At 25.7% G+C, this 23,215-nt stretch overlaps 1 protein-coding gene across 5 annotated transcripts in view; it reads right to left on the reverse strand.

Annotated features, from left to right (window-relative positions):
• Positions 1–23,215, reverse strand: part of LOC124428318 — a 150,226-nt gene that overhangs the window by 17,535 nt on the left and 109,476 nt on the right. For 4 of the 5 annotated variants that reach the window (XM_046972254.1, XM_046972252.1, XM_046972255.1 and 1 more), the window contains 2 exons: positions 6,086–6,188; positions 4,662–4,684 (listed from right to left, as the gene is read on the reverse strand). In XM_046972254.1, the coding sequence (XP_046828210.1) occupies positions 4,662–4,684; positions 6,086–6,188 (126 nt within the window). The remainder of the gene's footprint in view (positions 1–4,661; positions 4,685–6,085; positions 6,189–23,215) is intronic. The other variant, XM_046972251.1, reaches the window with a different exon arrangement.

Below are 23,215 nucleotides of genomic sequence, written 5' to 3' on the forward strand. Positions count from 1 at the left end.
AAAAAAATCATGTTTTGAAATACCATGATTCTTCTAATACATAAAAAAAAAATATTATAGGCATATTTTTATGAACAGTGTTTGATGACAATGTGTTAATGATACTATTACATTATTTAATATTATTCTCAGAAATGAAATGTTTCGTATTTAACCAAAAAATGTATTTGAAATGATAACGAAAGAACGACACCATCGTTGGATCTCATTTTCGGCTACTTTAAAAATAGGATATAGTAATGAAATAATTGAAGAGAAAAAAATTCGACTAATATTTCCAGGAAGATACCTGCGAGTCGAAAAAGGTATTGGTTCGTTCGATACAACGTTCGCCTTAACCACGATTACGCCATAATTCCCACTTTCGATATCGTAGGTGAAGTAATCCGATCGGTTTCTTTTCCAGGACGTCGGTTCACGTCATGCCATGAACGACAACGAAGGCGACAAGCCGAAGGCTACGGCCACGCGAGAGTGATTTACCGGTCTAGATCGTTCGAATATTAATTAAACGACGCGTTATATCTCGCACGAGTAAAGCCGACGCGTTAAAATTGTAACACACTTACGCCTTCTTGTCATGGCTTTTAAAAGAAAATTCTGATATGTGAACACGAAGCTCAAATCAGAAAACAAAATGGTCTCTTCGTTCTCTTCACGATCTAAATACGTCATACGTACTGAAATCATCTTAGATCCTATTTCATGAATTCGTGTGTCGTTATCGCGTGACGATATTGCCAATAAAACCGGATGGAATATATTTTTGGTAATTATTTAAGCATCTACGAATGAGAAAGATTTATTTTTTCAACTTTGTTTATGTTTTATTTCTCTGTTAATTATCTTGTCTTTTTTTTTTTACATTCGAGATATTTTTCTTACATGGTTAATTGTAAAGCAACATTTTAGTTTATTTTTAATATATCGTTTGCAATAATATCCGATATGTAATTATATCAAATATAATAAGAAAATAATACATGGAATAAGTTACATATATATATATATATAAATTTATTTCTATTATTTTAATTATATAATTTTTTATTTTTATTATTTAATTTCAAATTAAAATGTTATGAAAAAAGTAGAGCAGAATTCTACTTTTAATTGGAAAATTTATAAATACTCTTATAATACGCTACCTTTATAAAACTTTATTAATAAAATACATCCAGATATTTTTGTATGATAGTCAAGAAGAGAATTTATTTATTTATTATTACTGAAAATTGAAACGTTATGAAGAAATTATAGGAAAATTTAAATTTACGTTCGTTTAATTTTCATACGACGAGTTTGGATTATTCAAACGGAATGTCAAATTTTTCATTGTGTGTATTTTCAAAGTGATGTATAGTATCACTTTATAATATATATATTTTTAGCATAATATATATATATCTTTTTAATTTATATAAAATAATATTTTTAATTGTATTTTATATTTTATATTTTATATTTTAATAAATATAATATTTTGCTATCGTATAACACCTTAGAAATTTTCGGATTAAAAGAAGATTATACATGTATACTTTCTATAAAAAAAAAAAAAAAAGAAAAAAAAATATTGAAACCTTTGATGTACGCTGTATGTATACAGATATATTCTAAAATGATTATTGTCTATTTTTTTAATTATACTATGTATAATGAACGGTAAAACGAGGAATTCTCATTAGAAAATATCATATTTATTAAATATGATATTAATAGATTCATAAATAAATACCGTTTAATAATAAATTCTTTACTTATAACGATATTTATATAAAATGAATCAATTTAATATTATAGAAAAATCGACGGTGTGAAAGAAACTTAATAAAGAGAGAGAGAAAGAAAGAAAGAGAGAAAGCGAGAGAGAAGGAGAGTGAGAAAGAGAGAGAGAAAGAGAGAGAAAGAGAGAGAGAGAGAGAGAGAGAGGGAGCGAAATCGTGCATCAGTGAAGAGTCGAAGGTGGTATCTACAGGGTGGTTCGGTAAAACGAGTGTCGGATAATTAATTCGGGTGACCCCTGTACCCCTTCTATGCCCGAGCACGACGGTGGCTGAGACACGGTTCTCTTCATCTCTTTCTAATACGCAAACAAACGAACAAACACACACATACACACACACACGTGTACATGTATAAATACATATACAACTTGATCTTTTTTTCTCTTGGATCCTTCTTCGTTCTCTTCGTCCGTTGCTTTTTTCTCCCTTTTTTCTTCTCTTCATCCTTCTCTTCCTCTTCTACAACAGCTTCTTCTTATTCGAGATACGCTGATCGTATCGTGCCGCGGGTGATTTTAAATCAGAAAGTTAATTAGACGCGTTTCATTGTCCTTTATGTCGTACGTCCTTTCGTTCGTTCATTCGTTCGTAGTAAGAGAGTAGAGAATAAGTAGAGTTAGTTATAGAAGATATGTAAAACGGCGGTCCTTATGTGCTGATACAAAACAAACCACTGTGTGTGATATGACCCACTGAGAGAGAGAGAGAAAGAGAGAGAGAGAGAGAGAGTACTGCTTTCATTATGCGAACTAATTAAACTCCGATCGACCCTGACACTTAATGTCGTCTTCACAGTCTCATTTTCACCGATGAGAAAAACATTTCCTTGATCTCCCTTTTTGCACATTTTTTTTTTACTCTTAGCTTTTCATTCTATCTAACTTTCTCTCCTTCACTTATTCTATGTATCTTCAAAACTCTCTCTCTCTCCTTCTCTCTTTTTTTCTATTATTATTTTTTTATGTTTTTATTTATTTATTTAGTTTTCTTTTTTTTCTTTCGTTGGTATCTCTTTTAGATAATGTTTGTTAGACGATCAACGTACGGTATCGTATAATATAATCGAATGTAATCGAAATTACGTGTAAAGAGTCATCGAAATAATGCTACTTGAGATTTTTTTTGTTTTCTATTCGATTAAAATTTTAACTCCCATTAAAATAATATAAATAAAAATATAAAAAGAATATAAATAACATTCGAAATTGTATTTAATTTGTAATTTCAATAGAATAGAAAACGATATAGATAATATTGAAAATTGTATTATAGCTTGTTTAAGATATATGTTATTACGATGTTCAATATTTTAATAAAATTGTGTAAAAAGTGAAACAAGGTATGGATTGACCAATCATTAGTTTAAATTGTATCTTCTTAAAACAGATAGGTAATAATTAAATTTGTAAATGAAAATAATAATAATATTAATAATAAATGATTATTTTGTAGAACAAAATTAATGTGTATTATAAAATTTATGTTTATCATTAATAAAAAGATATATTTAACTAAAAAAAAATATTTAAGTAGTGAATTTTTTTTTTGAATATTAAAAAAATGTTACTAAAGTTTATATATATTTTATAAAGAATAAAATGACAAAAATATTCAATATACAATAATTATTAAATAACGTACATAAATATATTAGAATTAATTGTTTAAGTCTCACAAGTTGTAATATAATTATTGATTTTACTTTATTTAGTATTTCTATGAAACTTTTATGAATCTGTAATTTGCATTTTTTTTACGTATATCATTATATATCTTTTTTTTTCATGTTAGAATAAACAAAAAAAAATTCTTTTTTTTATATTTTTCGTCAATATCAGATAATATTTATTAATATAGGTAATAATAAAATAATAGAAGGTAATGTTTGAATTAAATATAAAATAATATTAGATAATAATTTAATATGGATTAAAATTTTTTATATAGTCAAAATGATGATTATTCATTACTATTGTGTACTAAGTAAATTGATAAAAAAATTATATCGATCATATATTATATTATTGTACTGACTGTTTTATAAATATGTTTGTACACAAATCCTTTCATATTTCACTTCGTGTCGTTTTTGATTGGATGATAAAAAAGAAAAGAAAAAAGATCTGTAATGTAACGCGATACAACGAAATGTGGAAGGCTTCACTTCATGAAAGAAATTTGCTGGTTCCAAATAATTATCAAAGAGGTTCGGATATATATATATATATATATATATATATATATATATATATATATATATATATATAGGGTGAAGTGTAAGGATCTTGCAGAAGCTAGAAACTTGGTAAGGGCTTTCGGATAATTGGGAATCGTTCTTCAGATTATGTTGTTGCCAACTCATCACTTTTATACTCCCTTTATAACTTGTGTAATTAATAGAATTTGTCCTTAGCGATAATAAACTCGATCCCTTTTTAATCTCTCATGATGTATAATCATTAATGTGATTTAAACGATTGTTAGTTAAACGTAAAACGTGAATACAAAATTTTCTTATATTTTGTTAATCCAAATGTATTTGTAAATAGTAGATCATATACAGATTATAAATTAAGAGGCTAAGTAAATGTGTTCTTTGTTAGGAGCAATAAACAGATGTATATATATATATATATATACATATATATATATATATATATATATATATACATATATATATATATATATATAGAAGATTATCTTATAAGAGAAGTAGATATATGTAGATGTATATTTCATAATCTTTTATCGAAATTATATTCTCACAATACCGTGTTATATATAAGAGTTTCAAATATATACATTTTTAAAACATTATGCTTCGTGCAAAAACTTAAATAAAATTCAATTAACGTTTCGATAAATATCACTCACCTCTGCCATTTGCGCTTTTTATTCTGAAACAGATAAAAAAGAAAAAAGATAAATTAAGATGAGATCCAAACGTTTTTAAGCTAGGCATCTATCTATCCATATATATATATATATATATATATATATATATATATATATATATATATTCTCACAATATATTCTCGATCAATATATATATATATATATATATATATATATATATATATATATATATATATATTGATCGAAATAATGAAGCGTTTCCTTCAAAAATGGCATATCACGCTGACGTCGATAGTTTTTATGTACATATCTTCGTAGGACGAAAAAAAAAAGAAAAAATTTTTAAAAGAATGATTGATAAGATAGGAGTGAAAACATACGATTATAGTCAATTACACTAAATAACTTTCTAATATCTAACCAAAATTCTTTTTTTTAGCCGTTTGAATAGTTTTCGATTCATTCTCTCATCGAACGAAATTCAAATGAGTTTTCTCTCTCTCTCTCTCTCTCTCTCTCTCTCTTTCTATTTTTTTTTCGTTTTTCAGTTCACCAGTCACTTGACAGATTGTCACTTGGCTCGATCTAGTTAGCGGTAAACGCGTTTATATTCCATCTTCCTTTACTTCGAATCAATCCTTCTCTTTCTCGCTCTAAGAAAGAACAAGAGCATAAGGAAAAGAGAAAGAGAGAAAGAGAGAGATACTTAATCGAGAAACGATCGTCTCCTTCGATTTCCAACGGATTCAAGAGATAGGTAGGTGGTAATTTAAGGGAATCAGTCTCAACTTACACCGACTACTTACTCGTTGCGAGAATAAAACCGCGATCGTACTCGTGAATCCGTCGAATCGTCGATCCGTATCGCGTAGCTCTCCTCCATTGCACTTCCTCCTTACTATGCGGTTTTTGAGACGATCGTATGAGAAATTGGATCGCAAGACACTATATCCAGATCTCGAATCGAACGGCTAAGAACCACGTTCATTTTTATCGAACCGAATGATCTTTCTGTTAAAACTATTTACTCTCTCTCTCTCTCTCTCTCTCTCTCTCTCTCTCTCTCTCTCTCTCTCTCTCTCTCCCTTTCTCTCTGTATGTATGCTTGTGTGTGTATATTTACTGTTCTACAATTCCCGTTGGATATTATTTTTCTCTTGAGTATTTTATTGGATCGAAGAAAATGCTAAGTCACGATAACGAATGCGATCTTCTCTTTCTCTCTCTCTTTTTTTTGAAATTAAAGAGTAAATTCGTATCCTACGTGTTCGTTACTTTTTTATTTTTCTAGTTTTTTTTTCCTTTTTTTTTTTTATTGGAATTAAAGAGTAAATTTGTATCGTACGTGTTCATTAGCTTTTTCTTTTTTTAATACTTTCTTTTTCATCGTTAGAATATAGATATGATTTATAATAGATAATAGAAATATTTTGGATACTCACCTGCGACAATGTAAAAGCGTTACCATAACGACCGCGCCAATGCCTGCTGATACTAAGGATACTATCACTAATGTTAAAACCCATCCTAGTTCTCCCGGAGCTTCTGCAAAATAATAAATAATTATGAATGATATTAAACATTTTATAAATCGTTAAAAATCAATTATTGAATTATTGATCAAAACTTTTTTCTTTGAATTTTATGTTTGAAAATAAATATGATTACTTGTTGGTATATTTATTTCATTTTATTTCATTTTATTTCATTTTATTTCATTTTATTTCATTTTATTTCATTTTATTTCATTTTATTTCATTTTATTTCATTTTATTTCATTTTATTTCATTTTATTTCATTTTATTTCATTTTATTTCATTTTATTTCATTTTATTTCATTTTATTTCATTTTATTTCATTTTATTTCATTTTATGTATTTAATATTATTTTCTGTGTCTTTGAAGTCTGAAGTAAAGGAAAATCAGTAAAGTATGTGTGACTTTTAAAATGTAACGATAAACATTTTAGGCCCGTTCGAATAATAGTAATATTGATAATAATAGTACAATTAATTAAACTTCTATTCTTCTATTAATATTAAGTAAACCTCTATTTTAATCTCGCATAACACGGATTTGCATAATACGACGACAAAGATTGTATTAGTGTTCTTCTAAACTGATTATAAGTATAAATAAATCGAATTAATCGAACATAGTCGAATGTATGGTAGCAATAATTTTTTAATCATTTTTGTTTTTATATGCGATATTTTTTATCGCTTTCAAGTTATAATGATGCTTTACAATAATAATAATAATAATACTATAGTGAATAATATAATAATAATAATAATAATAATAATAATAATAATAATAATAATAATATAATACTATTATATATATAATAATATATCAATGATAATATATTATAATACCATCATAATAACATTATATTATAATACTATTATAATATTATTATAATATGTATAATAATATAAAATAATAATATAATAACGATACAACGATCATCAAGAAGAATAATATTGATTATAAACAATAATAATTATTATTATTACACTAGTAGTCATTATCAGTATCAATTTGATTGGATCACATAATGATATAAAATAGAATCGAAATTGAAAAGAAATATTTTCCAATAAAATTTGCCGTCCAATGTGATAAAATTTTCTTTCAATCCGATAAGAAACAAGACGATCGGAAATCAATCGAAATTTTACATCTTTTACTCTCTCTCTCTCTCTCTCTCTCTCTCTCTCTCTCTCTCTCTCTCTCTCTCTTTCTCTATTTCTCTCTTTCTTTTTCTCGTGCGTAATCTCGCAAGATCTCTAGAGATCTCTCGACCTTAATCGCATAATCTTTCAGTACGAAATCACCGCCACTGAAGCTGCGGCTGCGACTATCGAACAAACGCGGCATTAAGACATATTCTCAGGGATGATCTCAAATAAATCGAGGTACGAGGCACTAACGCATTACGTTCGCGCCTGCACGAAGTGCCGGCCGTAATTGGCTCGTGGCCCATACTCACAGCGTCCTGTATTCTCACAGCAGGGCTTCCGCAAGTTTATTACATATCCTTCGATATTATTTCTGCGATACACCTACCAAAAGCTCTCTCTCTCTTTCTTTCTTTCTCTCTCTCTCTCTCTTTATCTCTATCTCTCTTTGTTTCTCTTTCTATTTCTTTTCTCTCTCTCTCTCTCTCTCTCTCCCTCTTTTTCTATCTCTCTCTTTCATTCTATTTCTTTTTCTCTTTTTATTTCTTTTTCTCTCTTTTTCTCTCTTTCTTTTTCTTCCTCTTTTTCTTCCTCTTTCTCTGTTTCCTTTTTCTTATTTTTTTTTCTTCGTTCGAAAGAGAATCATTTAATTTTAAACGGTTTACATGGTTCTTCGACTGGTTTAGGTATTTAACGAGAGCTCCGAGATTATAATCCGCATCGACGTAATTAAGAGAATCCAAATGAGTTTATACTGCTTGGCAAAACGAAAAGAAAAGAAAAGAAAGAGAGGAAGAAAAAATGAACGAAGCAAGCTGGAGAATTATTTATAGAATTTATATGATTTTTGAGCAGAAAAAAGAATACTCTTACATAATACTTTTTCCTTTTTTTTTTAAATGTCATCTAATCTTTTTTGCTAAATTTTTGTTACTTTTATATGATTAAATTCTTCTTTAATCGAAAAGAACGTACTTCGAAAATTATATTGAAAATATTTTCAATTACATTGTCAATCAATTATATATATATATATAGATATGAAATATAAATCATTATATAAACTATTTAAAATTTATTGGAATTTTATTTAAAATGTTAATTAAGTATTCTCCCAGACTATGAAATGTATATATTTTCCGAGAAAATAAAAAAAAAAGAGAAATAAAAAAATAAAAGTAAAAAAAAAAAAGAAAAAGAAAAATCATTTGAATGGTCATCACCATTATTATTTTTCAAGCAAGATGACAGAAACAGCTTTCATTTCTCAAGATTTTCCTTTTGCTTTTTCTCCGCGTGCCTCGCGAATGACTTCTTTTACTTTAGTATACATATACATAAATAGATATATACATACATACATATATAAATATATATTAAGGCCAGTTCTAATGAGTCTAAGATTGTAATAGAGAAATCGAGAGATCCTTGAAACGATCCTAGATGGCATCCTAAAGGAACTCATTTTTCCTTGTTCCTGCTAATTAAGTGGTGGACGGAGATGCCAAGTCGTATCGAATCGCGGGTTTTGCAGCTTGGAATAAGATGTGTCGAGGGACGTTTTATCCGCTCCTTTAGAAATCTAATGAGTTCGTTCTTGCGTTTTGAACTGGAATAAATTCCTTTGGTACGATATATCAAAGAACGTTTTTTTAGCACTTACCAGTTGATCTCACCGAGCACGATGCTTTCAATAACAAAGTTTGAATATTATTAAAGTAAATAAATATATATCGAACGAATATAAATAACTTTTGAATTTTAATTGATTCTGATCATCTATATACAAGGTAGTATATTAATTATGTACATTTATGAATTATTATATTGATTGGAAGGCAAATGTTTTATCGTATGAATTTAATTAAACAATTTAATTAATAATTAAATAAGTTACATTATTTTAATTGATACGCGTATGTTCTCAGATTTTTGTATTCAATTCGAGGTTATCTCGAAGGTCAAGACAAACGGTATAGCGCATATTTTTTTTTTATGAGCTATTATAATCCATTTAAATTATAATCTAGTAAACTATAGTGAAAAAAAAAAATATATATATATATATATATATATATGTTTGTTATTATTAGAATAAATTAAAATAATATCGAAATTATTTCTATGTGCATAGAAAAATACATTGTATATTGAAAAAATACGTTTGTATATATCAAAATATTGTACATTTGTTTCACTTTTAATTGAAATTTTACGTATTAATTAATTTTTACTTATCGATTGCATAATGTTTTTTTTAAATAAAGTAAAATAATAAAAAAAACTATATAATATCAGTAAGGTGTACATAATAGTGCATACATTATTATAGCATACATTATAGCATAAATTATTTAATTATGCGTAAATTTCGTTTTCTTTTATAAATTTTAATCTCATTTTAACCTTTTTGCAATCTCCATGACATATAATACACGAATTTTGTGTATTATACTTTTGTATATCAAATTTTATTATTTTAATGAAAAAATAATTAATAATTCAAATTGGAAATAATAATATCACATTCAGTATATCTCTCGTAGATAAAGTAATTATGAGTGAGATAAATATAGAGGAAAGATTGCTCATGTTCATTCGACGCATGTTTGCCATGTAATATTGTATAATAGTCGATGCACCGCTAGACAAATTGTTAGTCGCCATGCATGTGTTATTATCACAGAAAAAAGAGATAAAAATAACAATATTAATTTATGATTCAGTTTATTTCAATATGTATTAATTATATGTGCTAGTAGTAGTGGATTATTAATCCATATTTTTAATTTTATTTTTATATTGATTTTTTAGAATTTAATTATCAAGTTGAAGCATGTTTGCTTTATTATATTCTTAATATTTAAACATTTATTTTTAATAATAAACGAGGAGGTGCGCTCAACTTTCCAACGCATTTAAAAAAAATCATTGATATATTTTACGGATTAATTGTTACATATTTGTTCTACAAGTATATGATATTTTTTATATACTTCTATTCATTTTTATTAATTAATGATAAGTATATCGTAAAACAAATGATCATGATTAATGATTATTAATATATGGTAAATATTTTATAAAATAAATAATTAGTATAAATAATTAAATGTTAGTATTACACCGTTTATATTATATATTGATAATTTATTATAAATATTCACTATTTATTTAAAATACTGACAAATTGTTATATTATATATATAATTAAATATAACAATTACATTTTTATTATAATTATAACAAATATATTTTAATTAAAATAGTGATAGTTTTTTTTTATTAATCGATGTAATACTGATAATTTATTGATTAATATATTTACAAAATATTGATTAAGAATGTTTAAAAATACTGATCTAATAAACAATAATCTTTTTTTATGATACAATACTTATTGAAGAACGATAAACAGAAGTAAATGATTAAGTAATATATCGATTAGTATTCATGCAATAATTTGATCTAATTGATTCTAAAAAAGAATCATTTAAGAAATTTTCTGTTATATATCTATGATTCTATTAAAAAATATATTAAGTAGATAAATGTTTATGACTAGTTGATAATATTTTAAGAGAAGACAATAAAATGATTTGTTCGATGAAACAAATACAACAAATAAATTATTACAATAAAATCTCATAGAACAGGGTTTCATATAATACGGATTCATTTGAAAACGATATAAAATATGTTCAAAAAAATTGTGTTTGTACGATACGATAAAAATAGAATTCTTATAACACGTTATATAAATAGATCCATCTAACTTGACTATTTTAAATATCTCTGTTATTTTTGATCATATAAAAATATGTCTCAGAACAAAGTTATATTATTCGAAAGAAACAATAAAATAATATGGATAATTAATATTTAAATTATTAAAATTGTGTGACCATATACAACATAGTTTCATGTAACATAAAACATATGTTTCGTTGTTACATGTAAGATTATATTGTTTTTTTCGAAACATAAAAGTTAACGTTAATAAAAAAATTTGTTGCTAAAAAAAATAGAATTTCTTTTTCAGTTACATAAAAAATTTTTGATTAAAAGTGAATCCAATGATATATTGATAAACGAAAGTGAACATGTGAGATATAAAGAATATTATTATAGAATGATAAAAATTTTTAATTGAATACTTTTCTTTTTTACATTAATTGAATAATTCAAATTTCCTTGTAAATTACTTCATAAATACTAAAACACCTATCAAGATTGAATTTCATAATAAAAAAGCAATGAATTTTTGTTTCTTTTTGTTTATTATATCAAAGTAAATAATGTGTGTACGATTCGTTATTTAAATGTCATTGGAATTAATTAATATTAACAATTAATTAATAATGATTACAAAAATAAGTATATATATCTATGATCTAAAAAAAAAGAACAAGAAAGAAATTATTATACAACGGATAAGATTGAAGATTGGTGTAAATGACGTTATTAATATTGCAAAAATGCTATTAAGATTAAAATTTATAAAAAAAAACGAAATTTACGCATAACTAAATAATGTCTGCTATAATATCCACACTATTATGTCCATCTTATTGTCACTGTATAGTTTTTTATTATTTTACTTTATTTAAAAAATGATGCAATCGATACGTAAAAATTAATTATTAAATAAAAATTCAATTAAGAATAAAATAATGTGAAAATGAAAAAAACTATTTATTTTCTAAATCCGATGAATTGTATAAAAATTTCATCGGTATTGAAATTCATGATAGAAAAGCATAATTTGATAATAATAATCATTATTAATAATTATTACTATTATTATTTATATTTTATTTATTATTATTTATTATTATTATTATATATATTTTAATAATAATAATAATAATAATAATTATTATTATTATTCAATTAAATAATATGAGTCAAGATATATCCACACTAATACACTGTTACATTGTACAAAATTTTTTACTTTTTACTTTACTTTAAAAAATGGCGCCATCGAGACGTCGAAGTGGATTAACGTTTGAAAAAAGAAAGCAAAAACAAAAAAAAGATAAAATAATTGAAATTATATATAATATAATATAACATTTAATCGATCATATAACATCAAAATTGAATTATCGAAAAAAGATAAAATAATTATTTACGTGATCAAAATTGCAACCTCTTTCCTTAGAATTCATAGTTAATCTCTTATGAAGTTATATACCTTATATTAAGAATCGAAGATATAATACCACCGTATAGTTGTACGAAGAGGTAGAGGTAGAGAGAAAGAGAAAGAGAGAGAGAGAGAGAGAGAGAGAGAGAGACGAGACCTCGTATTGAATCGAATAAATAAGGCTTTACCGTGAGATACTTGCCACGAATGGCGATATAAGCCTTTGACTTGTCGACATGGCGATCGGTCAGCGCGCAGAAAGATGAAAAAAGTGACACGACTACGACAACTACGACGAAGACGACGACGACGACGACGACGATGAAAACGACGATGTGGAGGACGACGAGGACGTTACGTGAGCTTCTCGAAGGTAAAGACAGAAAGGAAGAAAGAGATGAAGATAGACAGATAGCTAGAGAGAAAGAGAGATAAAAATAGATAGATAGAGAGAGAGAGAGAGAGAGAGAGAGAGAGAGAGAGAGAGAGAGAAGAGCCGTAGCCTGCTGGTGAGAGCTTCGACTCTGCATACGAATGCGTCCGTTAATGTTACTCCTTTCGTGATTGTGAGACGACCGAGAAGAGAGATATGACGATAGAGTTGGAGTGGGAGAGACAGAGATCGGAAAGAAGATAGAGAAGAAGAAGAAGTAGAAAGAGAAGGAGGACAAGGAGGAGGAGAAGAAGTCATCGAGAAAAAAGAGACCGAGTTTAACACGCCGGCATGTAAGTTTGAATTAACGGCAACAAGACGCGCGGATGCTTTCCGAAAGGCGAATGAGTATATATGTATATATATATATATATATATATATATATATATATATATATATATATGCGTGTTTGTATGTGTATATGCGAGAGAAAAAGAGAGAGAGAAAGAAAGAGGGAAGCAACACGAACGTATGGGCAAGAAGAAAGAGTTATAAAGAAGAGAAAGAGAGAGAGAAACGTACGGTCCCGTCTATCAGCGTCACGGCACTGACACGAACATAACAGCGTGCACGCTGCGGCTGATAACGTTTTACAAGAGAGTTATCAATCATCTCCCGCGGAGTGTTGGCCACCTAGGCTAATTCTCTTTTCATTTCGATGCCATGCGCGAATAGTATTGAAACGATTCGGATATATCCATCGGATCTCGTTCGGATGTATCCATTAAATAAAAAATCTGAATTTAAATTTATTAGTTAATTAATTTTGTTTCAATTGATTAATTATTGTTTCTTTCCTTTCTGTTGACAATTTTTTGTGAGATTATTTTTGTTATTTGATCTTATATTAATTTCATTTTAGTATATGTATATATATATATATATATATATATATATATATATATATATATATATATATGAATATTTTGATTAGTATTTGTAATAAAATATTAGTACATAATATAATCGATTAATATAAATAATCAAGTGTCTAAGTTACATTTGAATTTATTATTAATACTGATAAATTATTATAATATTTTAATAAGAATATTTTAATTAAAACACTTAAAGTTTATATTAATCGCTATGTTATTGATTACTTATGTAACGTAGTATTTCATTACAAGTACTGATCATTTATTTAAAAACACTAACCAATTATTATATCGACAAATATTATAATTAAAATACTGAAAGTTTTTCCATTAATCAATATAATATTGATTAGTTATACAACGTGATATTTTATTACAAATATTGTCTATTTATTTAAAATACTGACAAATTATTATATCTACGAATATTTTAATTAAAATGCTGAAAGTTTTTTGATTAATCTACTGATGTGTATTACTGATTACTTACACAATATGATATTTTATTACAAATATTGATCATCTATTTTAAATACCGTTTAAAAAAATTGTTTAAAAATATTGATCTAAATAAATAACAGCTTTTAAAACTCTATGTAAACTTTGTATAATTGCTATGTTGTTACAAGCACAAAATTATTACTCATTTTTAATCTATTTATCTTTTTTTTTTTTTTGCTTTCAACCATTTCGTGCCTTCTTTTTAATCCCTCTTATTTTTTTACCCTCTTTTCGCTAAAGCCCCTAATCGCTAACTAGTTACTTATGATGAAACACTCCGAAACTTAAGCATCTTAAGAGATGATCCTTTCCAAAGGTTTAATCTTTTAATGCATGTATTATTTGTATGTATACGTGTATGTGTATTCAGAAATTCGTAAAAAAAAATAATTTGCTAGTAACCTCTATTAAATGAATATAATGGAAATATTATAAATTATAATAATTCTTTTTTCATTAATATCTATATAATTGATTATTGTTACTTAGTTCTTACTATATAACAGAATTATATAATTGAACGATATAATTAAGATTAAAAATATTATAACTACATAATTGAAAAATTGAATTGTTTTACATATGTTAAGTTATATTGAAACTATATATTAAATATTAATATGTTTACATTCTGTTACCACATAGTCAAATTTGTTTTTTATTTTTTCTTAAAACTTATTGAAAATCTTCACTTTAGATCTTTTTCCGTTTCTCGATTTCTTTTTTTTTTATTTTTTTATGATCGTATGATGTAACCAAAAATCATATAAGAAATGATCGAACTGTAACAATCAATTAGTTAATATATTCCTTTATAATTAAATTCATTTTTTCGTAATTACAAACAAGTTCTATAATGTAAACGTTATAGAGTATATTAGTACAGTCTATTATATATAGTATATTAATATAGTCTACTAAATATAGTATTATTAGGTTGGAAACTATGAAACGGGCATTTTTGTATAGTTATTTATTTTCATTCAACGCCCGTTTCATAGTTTTCAACCTAATAGTAGTAATAATAGATACTATAATATAGTTTAATTAGTGTAATGTATATAATATATAATATGTATTATATATTTCAGTATTTATACGTTTATATATTTATGTATTAGAGTATTTAAGTATCTAAGTAATATTAGAATGGAGTAGACTCTAATAATATTATATTTTATTAATTATAATTATTATAAAAGACTATACTATTTAAAGTTTTTTTTTAAATGTTATTTTTTGGGTAAGTTAGTTGGTACAATTAGTATAATTTAATTATATTATATCATAGTGATATCATAGTGATCAGTTCAGTTGTAATTAATACAAAACTGATTAAACTATATAGTCTATTGCATTATATTAATAAGATTATTTAATATTATAATAATTATTATTAGAATCTTAATATAGTAGATATAATTAAACTATACTAAGTATAACTTATATAATTTATAATTAAAATTAAAAAAGAAAAAAAATTAAGAATTAGTGCCTATTAAAAAAAAAAAAAAACAATATATAGATGTATGTTTAAAGTTACGTGGTCTTATAAATGGAGGATATATCTACATATCGAAAATTTTTTTACGTTAAATTGAAATAAACTTATATTCCCGATTACAAATCTTAAGTATTTTTGAAATATTCATTTCAATTATATCGTTAAGAAACAGAATACCTATTGTATGAAAATCTCTTTTTCTTTCTCATTTATTTTTTTCTTTTTCTTCTTTCAATGAACTTCATCTTCTTTCTTTTTCATCCCTTCCTGTTATATACTATTATATTATTATTATTATTAATATTATTATTATTATTATTATTATTATTTCTTTTTTCTCTATTTCTTCTCGCGGGTGTATTTTTTTCTTTTTTGCAAAAAGAAGGCAACTAGCCAGACCAATAAATGGTACGTCGTCGTTTTTTCGATCAACGAAGCATCCTTGGTAGTAAACCGCAAAAGATGTCTGAGGATTTGCATCGATCCGTTCGTGATCGTGACTTAACGTACGATCGGCTCAAACATTTACCGTTTTCAATTCGATCGCCTATCAACGGCCAATCGAAAAGACGTAAATGCGTATTGGCTAGATGCCTTCTCGTAATCGTAAATTCTCTTCGTATAAACGATATTCAACGATCTTTTAATCTCGTTAGACGATTCGTACCGTTACAGTTTATCGCGGATGTATGGGTTAAACCGATCGTCCTATACCATATATTTTCTCATTGATTCTTAAGGATTATCGGTAATTGACGTAAGTTAAGATCCGATAGTTTCTGAATGAAAATTTACCTTCGATCTTTCGATGATTGTTTACACTTGAAATGGATACTTAAGATCTATGTTTTTTTAGTTTATTATTATTATTTTATTTTTATTTACTGCGGCATTGACCTGTGAGATCATCGGCCAGTTAACATAAGACATAACATATACATATGTATATATATATATATATATATATATATACACATGTTTTGTTATTTTTATTTTATTATTATTACTATGATTTTATTTTTGTCTGTCTTAACCTATGAAATTATCGGTCAACAAACGTCTGCGTTTAACACTCTACGAAATCACGTGTAATTTTGTTTAATTTTTTTTTTTATATTTTTATATATATTCCTCTTTTTAAATAATAAAACAGTGTCGACTGTATAATCTTTTTTGCTAACAATAAATTATATTTAATATAGTATAGTACATAATACAGGTTGATTAATTTAAAAGAAAATATGGTCAATTACCTTTAATCTTATTAATTTTATAAGCAAATAAAATCTTATCAATTAAAGTTGTTAGGTTTTAAAGATAAGATGTAACAAGATGTGTACATCATATGCAATATACATTTTTATTAATACTTTATAGATATCATATGCAATATACATTTATTATTAATATTTTATAGAGGGCACTGTTATCAAGATACGAAAGTCATAACAATTTTTTTCTTTTTTTTTTTTTAATGTAAATCGATATTTTAAGTCATAATAAAAGTTATAGAGAATATAGATACAAGTCTAACCATTACTTACGGTGAACGTTTTCATCGATATTACAACCATTTATGGCTCTTTAAATTTTAACAAACTTGCACAAACTGTGCAGTAGCAATAATGTTTTTTTTATAACTGTCGAACTGCATCGTACTTCAAATGATTACAATTTAAAAAAAAAAAAATAAATAAATAGATAGAAAGAATAATAAGAAAAAATTGATTGATGAATTCATCGGTTATCAAATGTTCATACGAGAATTGATTCTCGGATTTTGCGCATTATTGCGCAAAAAAAAATTTTTATCACTTCAATATCTTGATAGGAGAGCTTTTTATGAAATAATTGCAATACATATTATATTTTCATCTGAAAACTTAACAACTTTTGTTTGAAATATTTGTTCATAAAAACAATAGGACTGCAAATATTTGATCATATCTTTCAAAATCAGCCACCCTATATGCATATACTGTATATACTAATAAACGTTCTACTATTACCGTTATATTATATCATTTCTTTTCTGAAAGAAAAATAGTTTATAGAGGTCTAAAAATACATTTCACGTTTTTCTACTCGTTGGATAAAGAAATGATGTGAATCGGCCAACCGTGCCCAAAGTGAACAATGTAGCCGAACTGGTTACATATAGAATTGATGGTAATGTCAATATACTTTTACGATCGTGGTTCAACCGGTTTTATAGAGTCCACAATTTGTCTATTGAGTAATGTTTCTAAACCCCTTGGTATTTTTCATACAAAATTGACAGATGAGAAAGTTACTAGCGCGTTTAAAAAAAATATAGAAAAAATATTTTGATCTCTAATCATGACTATGCTGCTAGTTTCTTATGTTTTCTGTATAATTAACTGTCAATTCTACATAATTAAAAGTCAATAACTGAATGATTAATTTTTGAAATTTTTTTACACATCGAAAAATTCTTTCGAATCTTTACGTTTCGTAATAACATTGAAATTAAAATTATAATATACGTGTACATTCGGTTTATCGTCTAAATAGTTGGATGAATTAACTTCGAATTTATAAATTTTAATTTTTGTTTATATATATATATTAATAATAATAATTAATTTTTCTGATAAGAAATACGAACGCTTATGAATTATCCGTAACGATGATCCACAAATAATTTTGGCTCGATCTCATTTCTGATTTCAAAATGCCGGTTTGATAGAAAATTAAAAAATTTTCTAAAATAGCATACGAAATGTAAATAATAGGTAACAGTTACATCGGGGAACGCAGTATACACACAATTTTTATTCACGTAATTTTTATTTATTTTAATTTAATAATATTCCACACTTTTATAATATATATGTAAGTTATTCTTAGAAATTTTTTAATTTTCGAAATGGCTACTATTTCGACATCGGAAGTCAAATTGAATCAAAATTATGTGTGAACCTACGTAATATGAAACTGGATTTTTAATAAAAATTCATAATGAATCTATTCAACTATTTATACTGTAAAGTAAACATCTAATTGTGTGCGTGCACATATATGCATTCAAATAAAATTGCTTAGAAATATATTATGTATAAATTTTAGAAATTTAAACTCTAGAAAGAAAATTTAAAGATTGAAATCTAACAATAAGTCTACAAATAGGTTTACAAATTTTAATTTTCATTTATTCGCCATTTAGGATTACTTTCATACAAAATTTCTAAAAAAAAAATTCATTGTCATACCTGGTACTATTTAAAATATTCTCGCAAAGTTTGAATTCTTTTCGTTGTATGCGAGATTTTTTATGAATGTGTTAATTTTTATTTTTAAATATCGTCATTTTGAAACCTAAAATTAAATTGAATTAAAATCGCTCGTCGATCTTCATAGTACGTAACTTGACTTTTTTATTTGTATAAATTTAAATAAAAAATATACCCAATTGTTTAAATGGTAGATAGGACAGGCACACACACATACACACACATAATAAATTTTAATACGAAATGTAAAAATTTTACAAGATTTACGGATGTATCTCAAAGTTAAATAATTTCAATAATAATTATCCATTACAGTTAATATTGTACTACATCGAGAACTCGAGGGATTTCGTTGTGACATTAATTTAAGGTTAAAAAATTATGAGGAAATATTTAAAGTATTAAAAATTAACAATCGTGCCAATTACAAGAAATCGGAGTTAATATATTGAAATCTCGCTTTTCTGTAATTCATCTTTATCTTCAACGGATACTTACTATTTTGAAATTCAGAAGTTCAATTAACTACTGTTACGAATATCATAGAATTCGATCTTTCTCATTCTTTTTCTATCTCTTTTTTTTTCTTTCTTTGCTCTCATTTCATTCAATCTTCTAACACTGGATCAAAGTTTAATTTTCGATTTATTTCGATCCACAGGGGGTTTTATGAGATTCACATTCATCCAAAGAGTTAAACGGTTACACGAGTTTTCGTAAGCACTTTTACACGTATTACATATAACTCTTACATATAGCATACATACATAGCTTTTGTCACACAATACATAACAGAAAATCATTGACGGAATATCCCATGTTACGTAGATAATAATTATCTACCCAATACGTGAATACGTATAACGTGTATTACGACTAACTCCAATAGTTACATGATATAATAGATGATTATTTGTAAATTAAAATTTTTTTTCTTCTCAAACATATAAGAACATCCGTTGGATAACCATCAAATCATAATCCACGGTATGAACAATAATTATTTATTATCTAAATAATTAAAGGATCAACGGGAAATTCATATGAATTAATTTCACGCTTGATAAAGGCGTATAAATCTAAATTTTTACATCGATTACATTTAATTGCACGACCATCGCGAAATTAATATTAATAAAATGGCCGACTGAAAGAAAAGTTATTTCATTTTTAAAAAATATATTATAATGTAATGATGTTCTCTCTCTCTCTCTCTCTAAATAAATAAATAAATAAATAAATAAATAAATAAGTAGATAAATAAATAAGTAGATAAATTAATAAGTAGATAAATAAATTAGTAGATAAATAAATTAATTAAAAATAAGAAAAAAGAAAAGATGAAAAGAGCAAGAGAGAGAGTGAGAGAGTGTAAGAGAGAGAGAGAGAGAGAGAGAGAGAGAGAGAGAGAGAGAATTTACAAAATGATGAGGGTAGTCATCTCGAAAAATGGTTTCTCCGGATACAAAAACTTAAGAACACGTTAACCGTCAAAGATCGCTGAGAGCGTTATGGTTAGTAACCAAACAGCATCGTCTCAACTCGTCTCGTCTGGTGTCGTGTCGTTCGCTGCATTGGCCGTGCGTTTTTAAGCGTGAAAAAGCGTTCGGATACGTTAGCAGACGAAGGAAAGGTAATTGCAGTAAATCTCTAATTACCCTGGACACGCTTCAGAGAAACAGAGAGAAAGAGAAAGAAAGAAAAAGAGAGAGAGAGAGAGAGAGAGAGAGAGAGAGAGAGATAGCGTTTGTCTCTCGTTGCACGTGACGCGACCAAAATGGAGGGATCCCTTGGTACAAGTATAATGGCGAGTCATAGTAATTACGCATATTAAAGTCGCTGTATAATTTTACTACGGTGAAAGTCGAAAAGCGTTTTCGGTCTTGCTTTACCGCCTTTGCCCCCCCCTTCCCTTCCTTCATTCCCCTTTCATTCTATCGTTTGTTTTTTCTTTCTTTTCTTTTTTTTTCTTTCCTTTTTCTTTTTTTTTTTCTCAATGCATCAAATATATACCTAACCATGGTGGATGATGCACCCCAAGAAGAGATACACTTTGGTTCACACGCTTTCGATTAGCTGCACCTACAGTTTCGCGTATAAAACCTATGGCTTGACCCGCCCCCCCCCCCCTCCTACCCTGAGTAAGGTCAAGATACGATGATCGGTTCTTCGATCGTTTCAAATCCAGGAAGACTTAAAAATACTTTAGATGTTACGTGCGAATAGTCGAGAATGATTATGGTTTAACAAGTTGTTATGGTGATCGTCAATGATATATGACGGAGTTTTTAAATTTCTATTATTAATTACTATAAATTCAATACAGTTGAATAATAATATGAATTATTTACTTTCTCTTATTATTATTTTCGTTATTTATTTATATACGACAAATAATTTTTAATAAATTTATATTCAACGGCGAATAGGGATATTTATTTTATAGTAATAAATTTTAGAAATTTAATAAATCCAATAATATATGATACTCATAACGGTTAATGTAATTATTTATTTTATCAATAATTTATATTCAATGGTATTCAATTTATTGTAGTTAAATGTGAATAGGCAAGAACGATTATTTAATACGTTGACTATTATGGCGATTATCTTTGATATATTAAAGTCATTAATTTTTTATAATTAATTATAAAAATTTAATATTAATAAAATTTAATTTTATAATTGATTACTATAAGCTGAATATTATTGAAAAAGAATTGCTTAGTTTTTGTTTTATGTTATTTTTTTCCTTATTTATACAATAAATAATTAAACAATTTATACAATAAATTTAATTATACAATAAATATATTCGATAAAAAGGGGGATATTTGATATAAATTTTAGAAATTGAATAATTAATCATAGGTGATTATCCATAATAGTTAAAGTGATTGATTCATCGATTGTTTCAAATCCATGAAAGACTATATAAACAAATAAGAATTGTTGAAGAGCACTCTTCTTATATTATACTGTTATTTATTTTATTAATAATTTATATTTCTTGTTGATAGACTTATTGCAGTTAATTGCAAATAGGTTATAATGATTATGGTATAACACGTTGAATGTTATGTTGATTATCGTTGATATATAAGAGAAATTAAATTTTTTTAATTAATTACTACGAGTTGAATACAAATGAATAAAAATTGTTGAATTTTTTACTTTACGTTATTATTTTCGTTATTTATATAACCAATAATTTAACAATCTATATTCAATGGCGAGGAAGGATATATTTGATTTATAGTAATAAATTTTAGAAATTGAATAAATCCAATCGAATGCGATTACCATAACGTGATTGGTTCTGCGGTTGTTTTAAATCCATGAAGACTATAATCAAATAAAAATTACTGAATAGCACTCTTTTCATATTACATCGCTATTTATTTTATCAATAATTTATATTCTGTGATAATTGACTTATTGTAATTCGTTTATAAAATTTAATAAAATTAATCGTCAATAATGTAAAATAAAAAGTGAAATTAATAATTGTTATAAATAATATTTTTTTTTTTTAGAAATATAATAATGAAATTATTATTAACGAATCTATAAGGTATTAATTAAATTATTTAAATTAATAATTAAATATATTGAAAAGAAATTAAAACAAAATTAGTTTTATTTATCTTAGCATAATCAAAAGAGACAAATACAAATTGAATGCATGAAAAATGCGAATTATAAGTTTAGTAAATTTTTTAGAGAAATACTAAAGAAAAAAACGGAAAATTATTATATTATTATTATAAATGTAATATTTTATTATTACAACTTAAACTATTAATATGAAAATGTAATTTATTATAATTATTTTTATTTATTTATTTTTTTTTTCTATTTGCAAATTTACTTTTTCTTTCAAAAATACGATTCAAATTATTTATATACACACACATACACACACAAATACACATGCACACAATATTATTAAAAGTCCTATAACAAAAAAATTTTGTTCTTGAAAAATAATCGAATATATTACAATAGTACGTCTTTTAAAAATCCCATTGAAATTTGTTATATTAATTTACGTTGTCTTTAAAAATAACGTTAAAATTTATCTATACGTCATAGATAAAAATAGATCCAACGTATAAATGATATTAGACGAGTCAAGTTTATATATTATTTCCTACTTTGA

Source organism: Vespa crabro, chromosome 12 (genome assembly GCF_910589235.1).
Source record: "Vespa crabro chromosome 12, iyVesCrab1.2, whole genome shotgun sequence".
NCBI classification, from domain to species: Eukaryota; Metazoa; Arthropoda; class Insecta; order Hymenoptera; family Vespidae; genus Vespa; species Vespa crabro.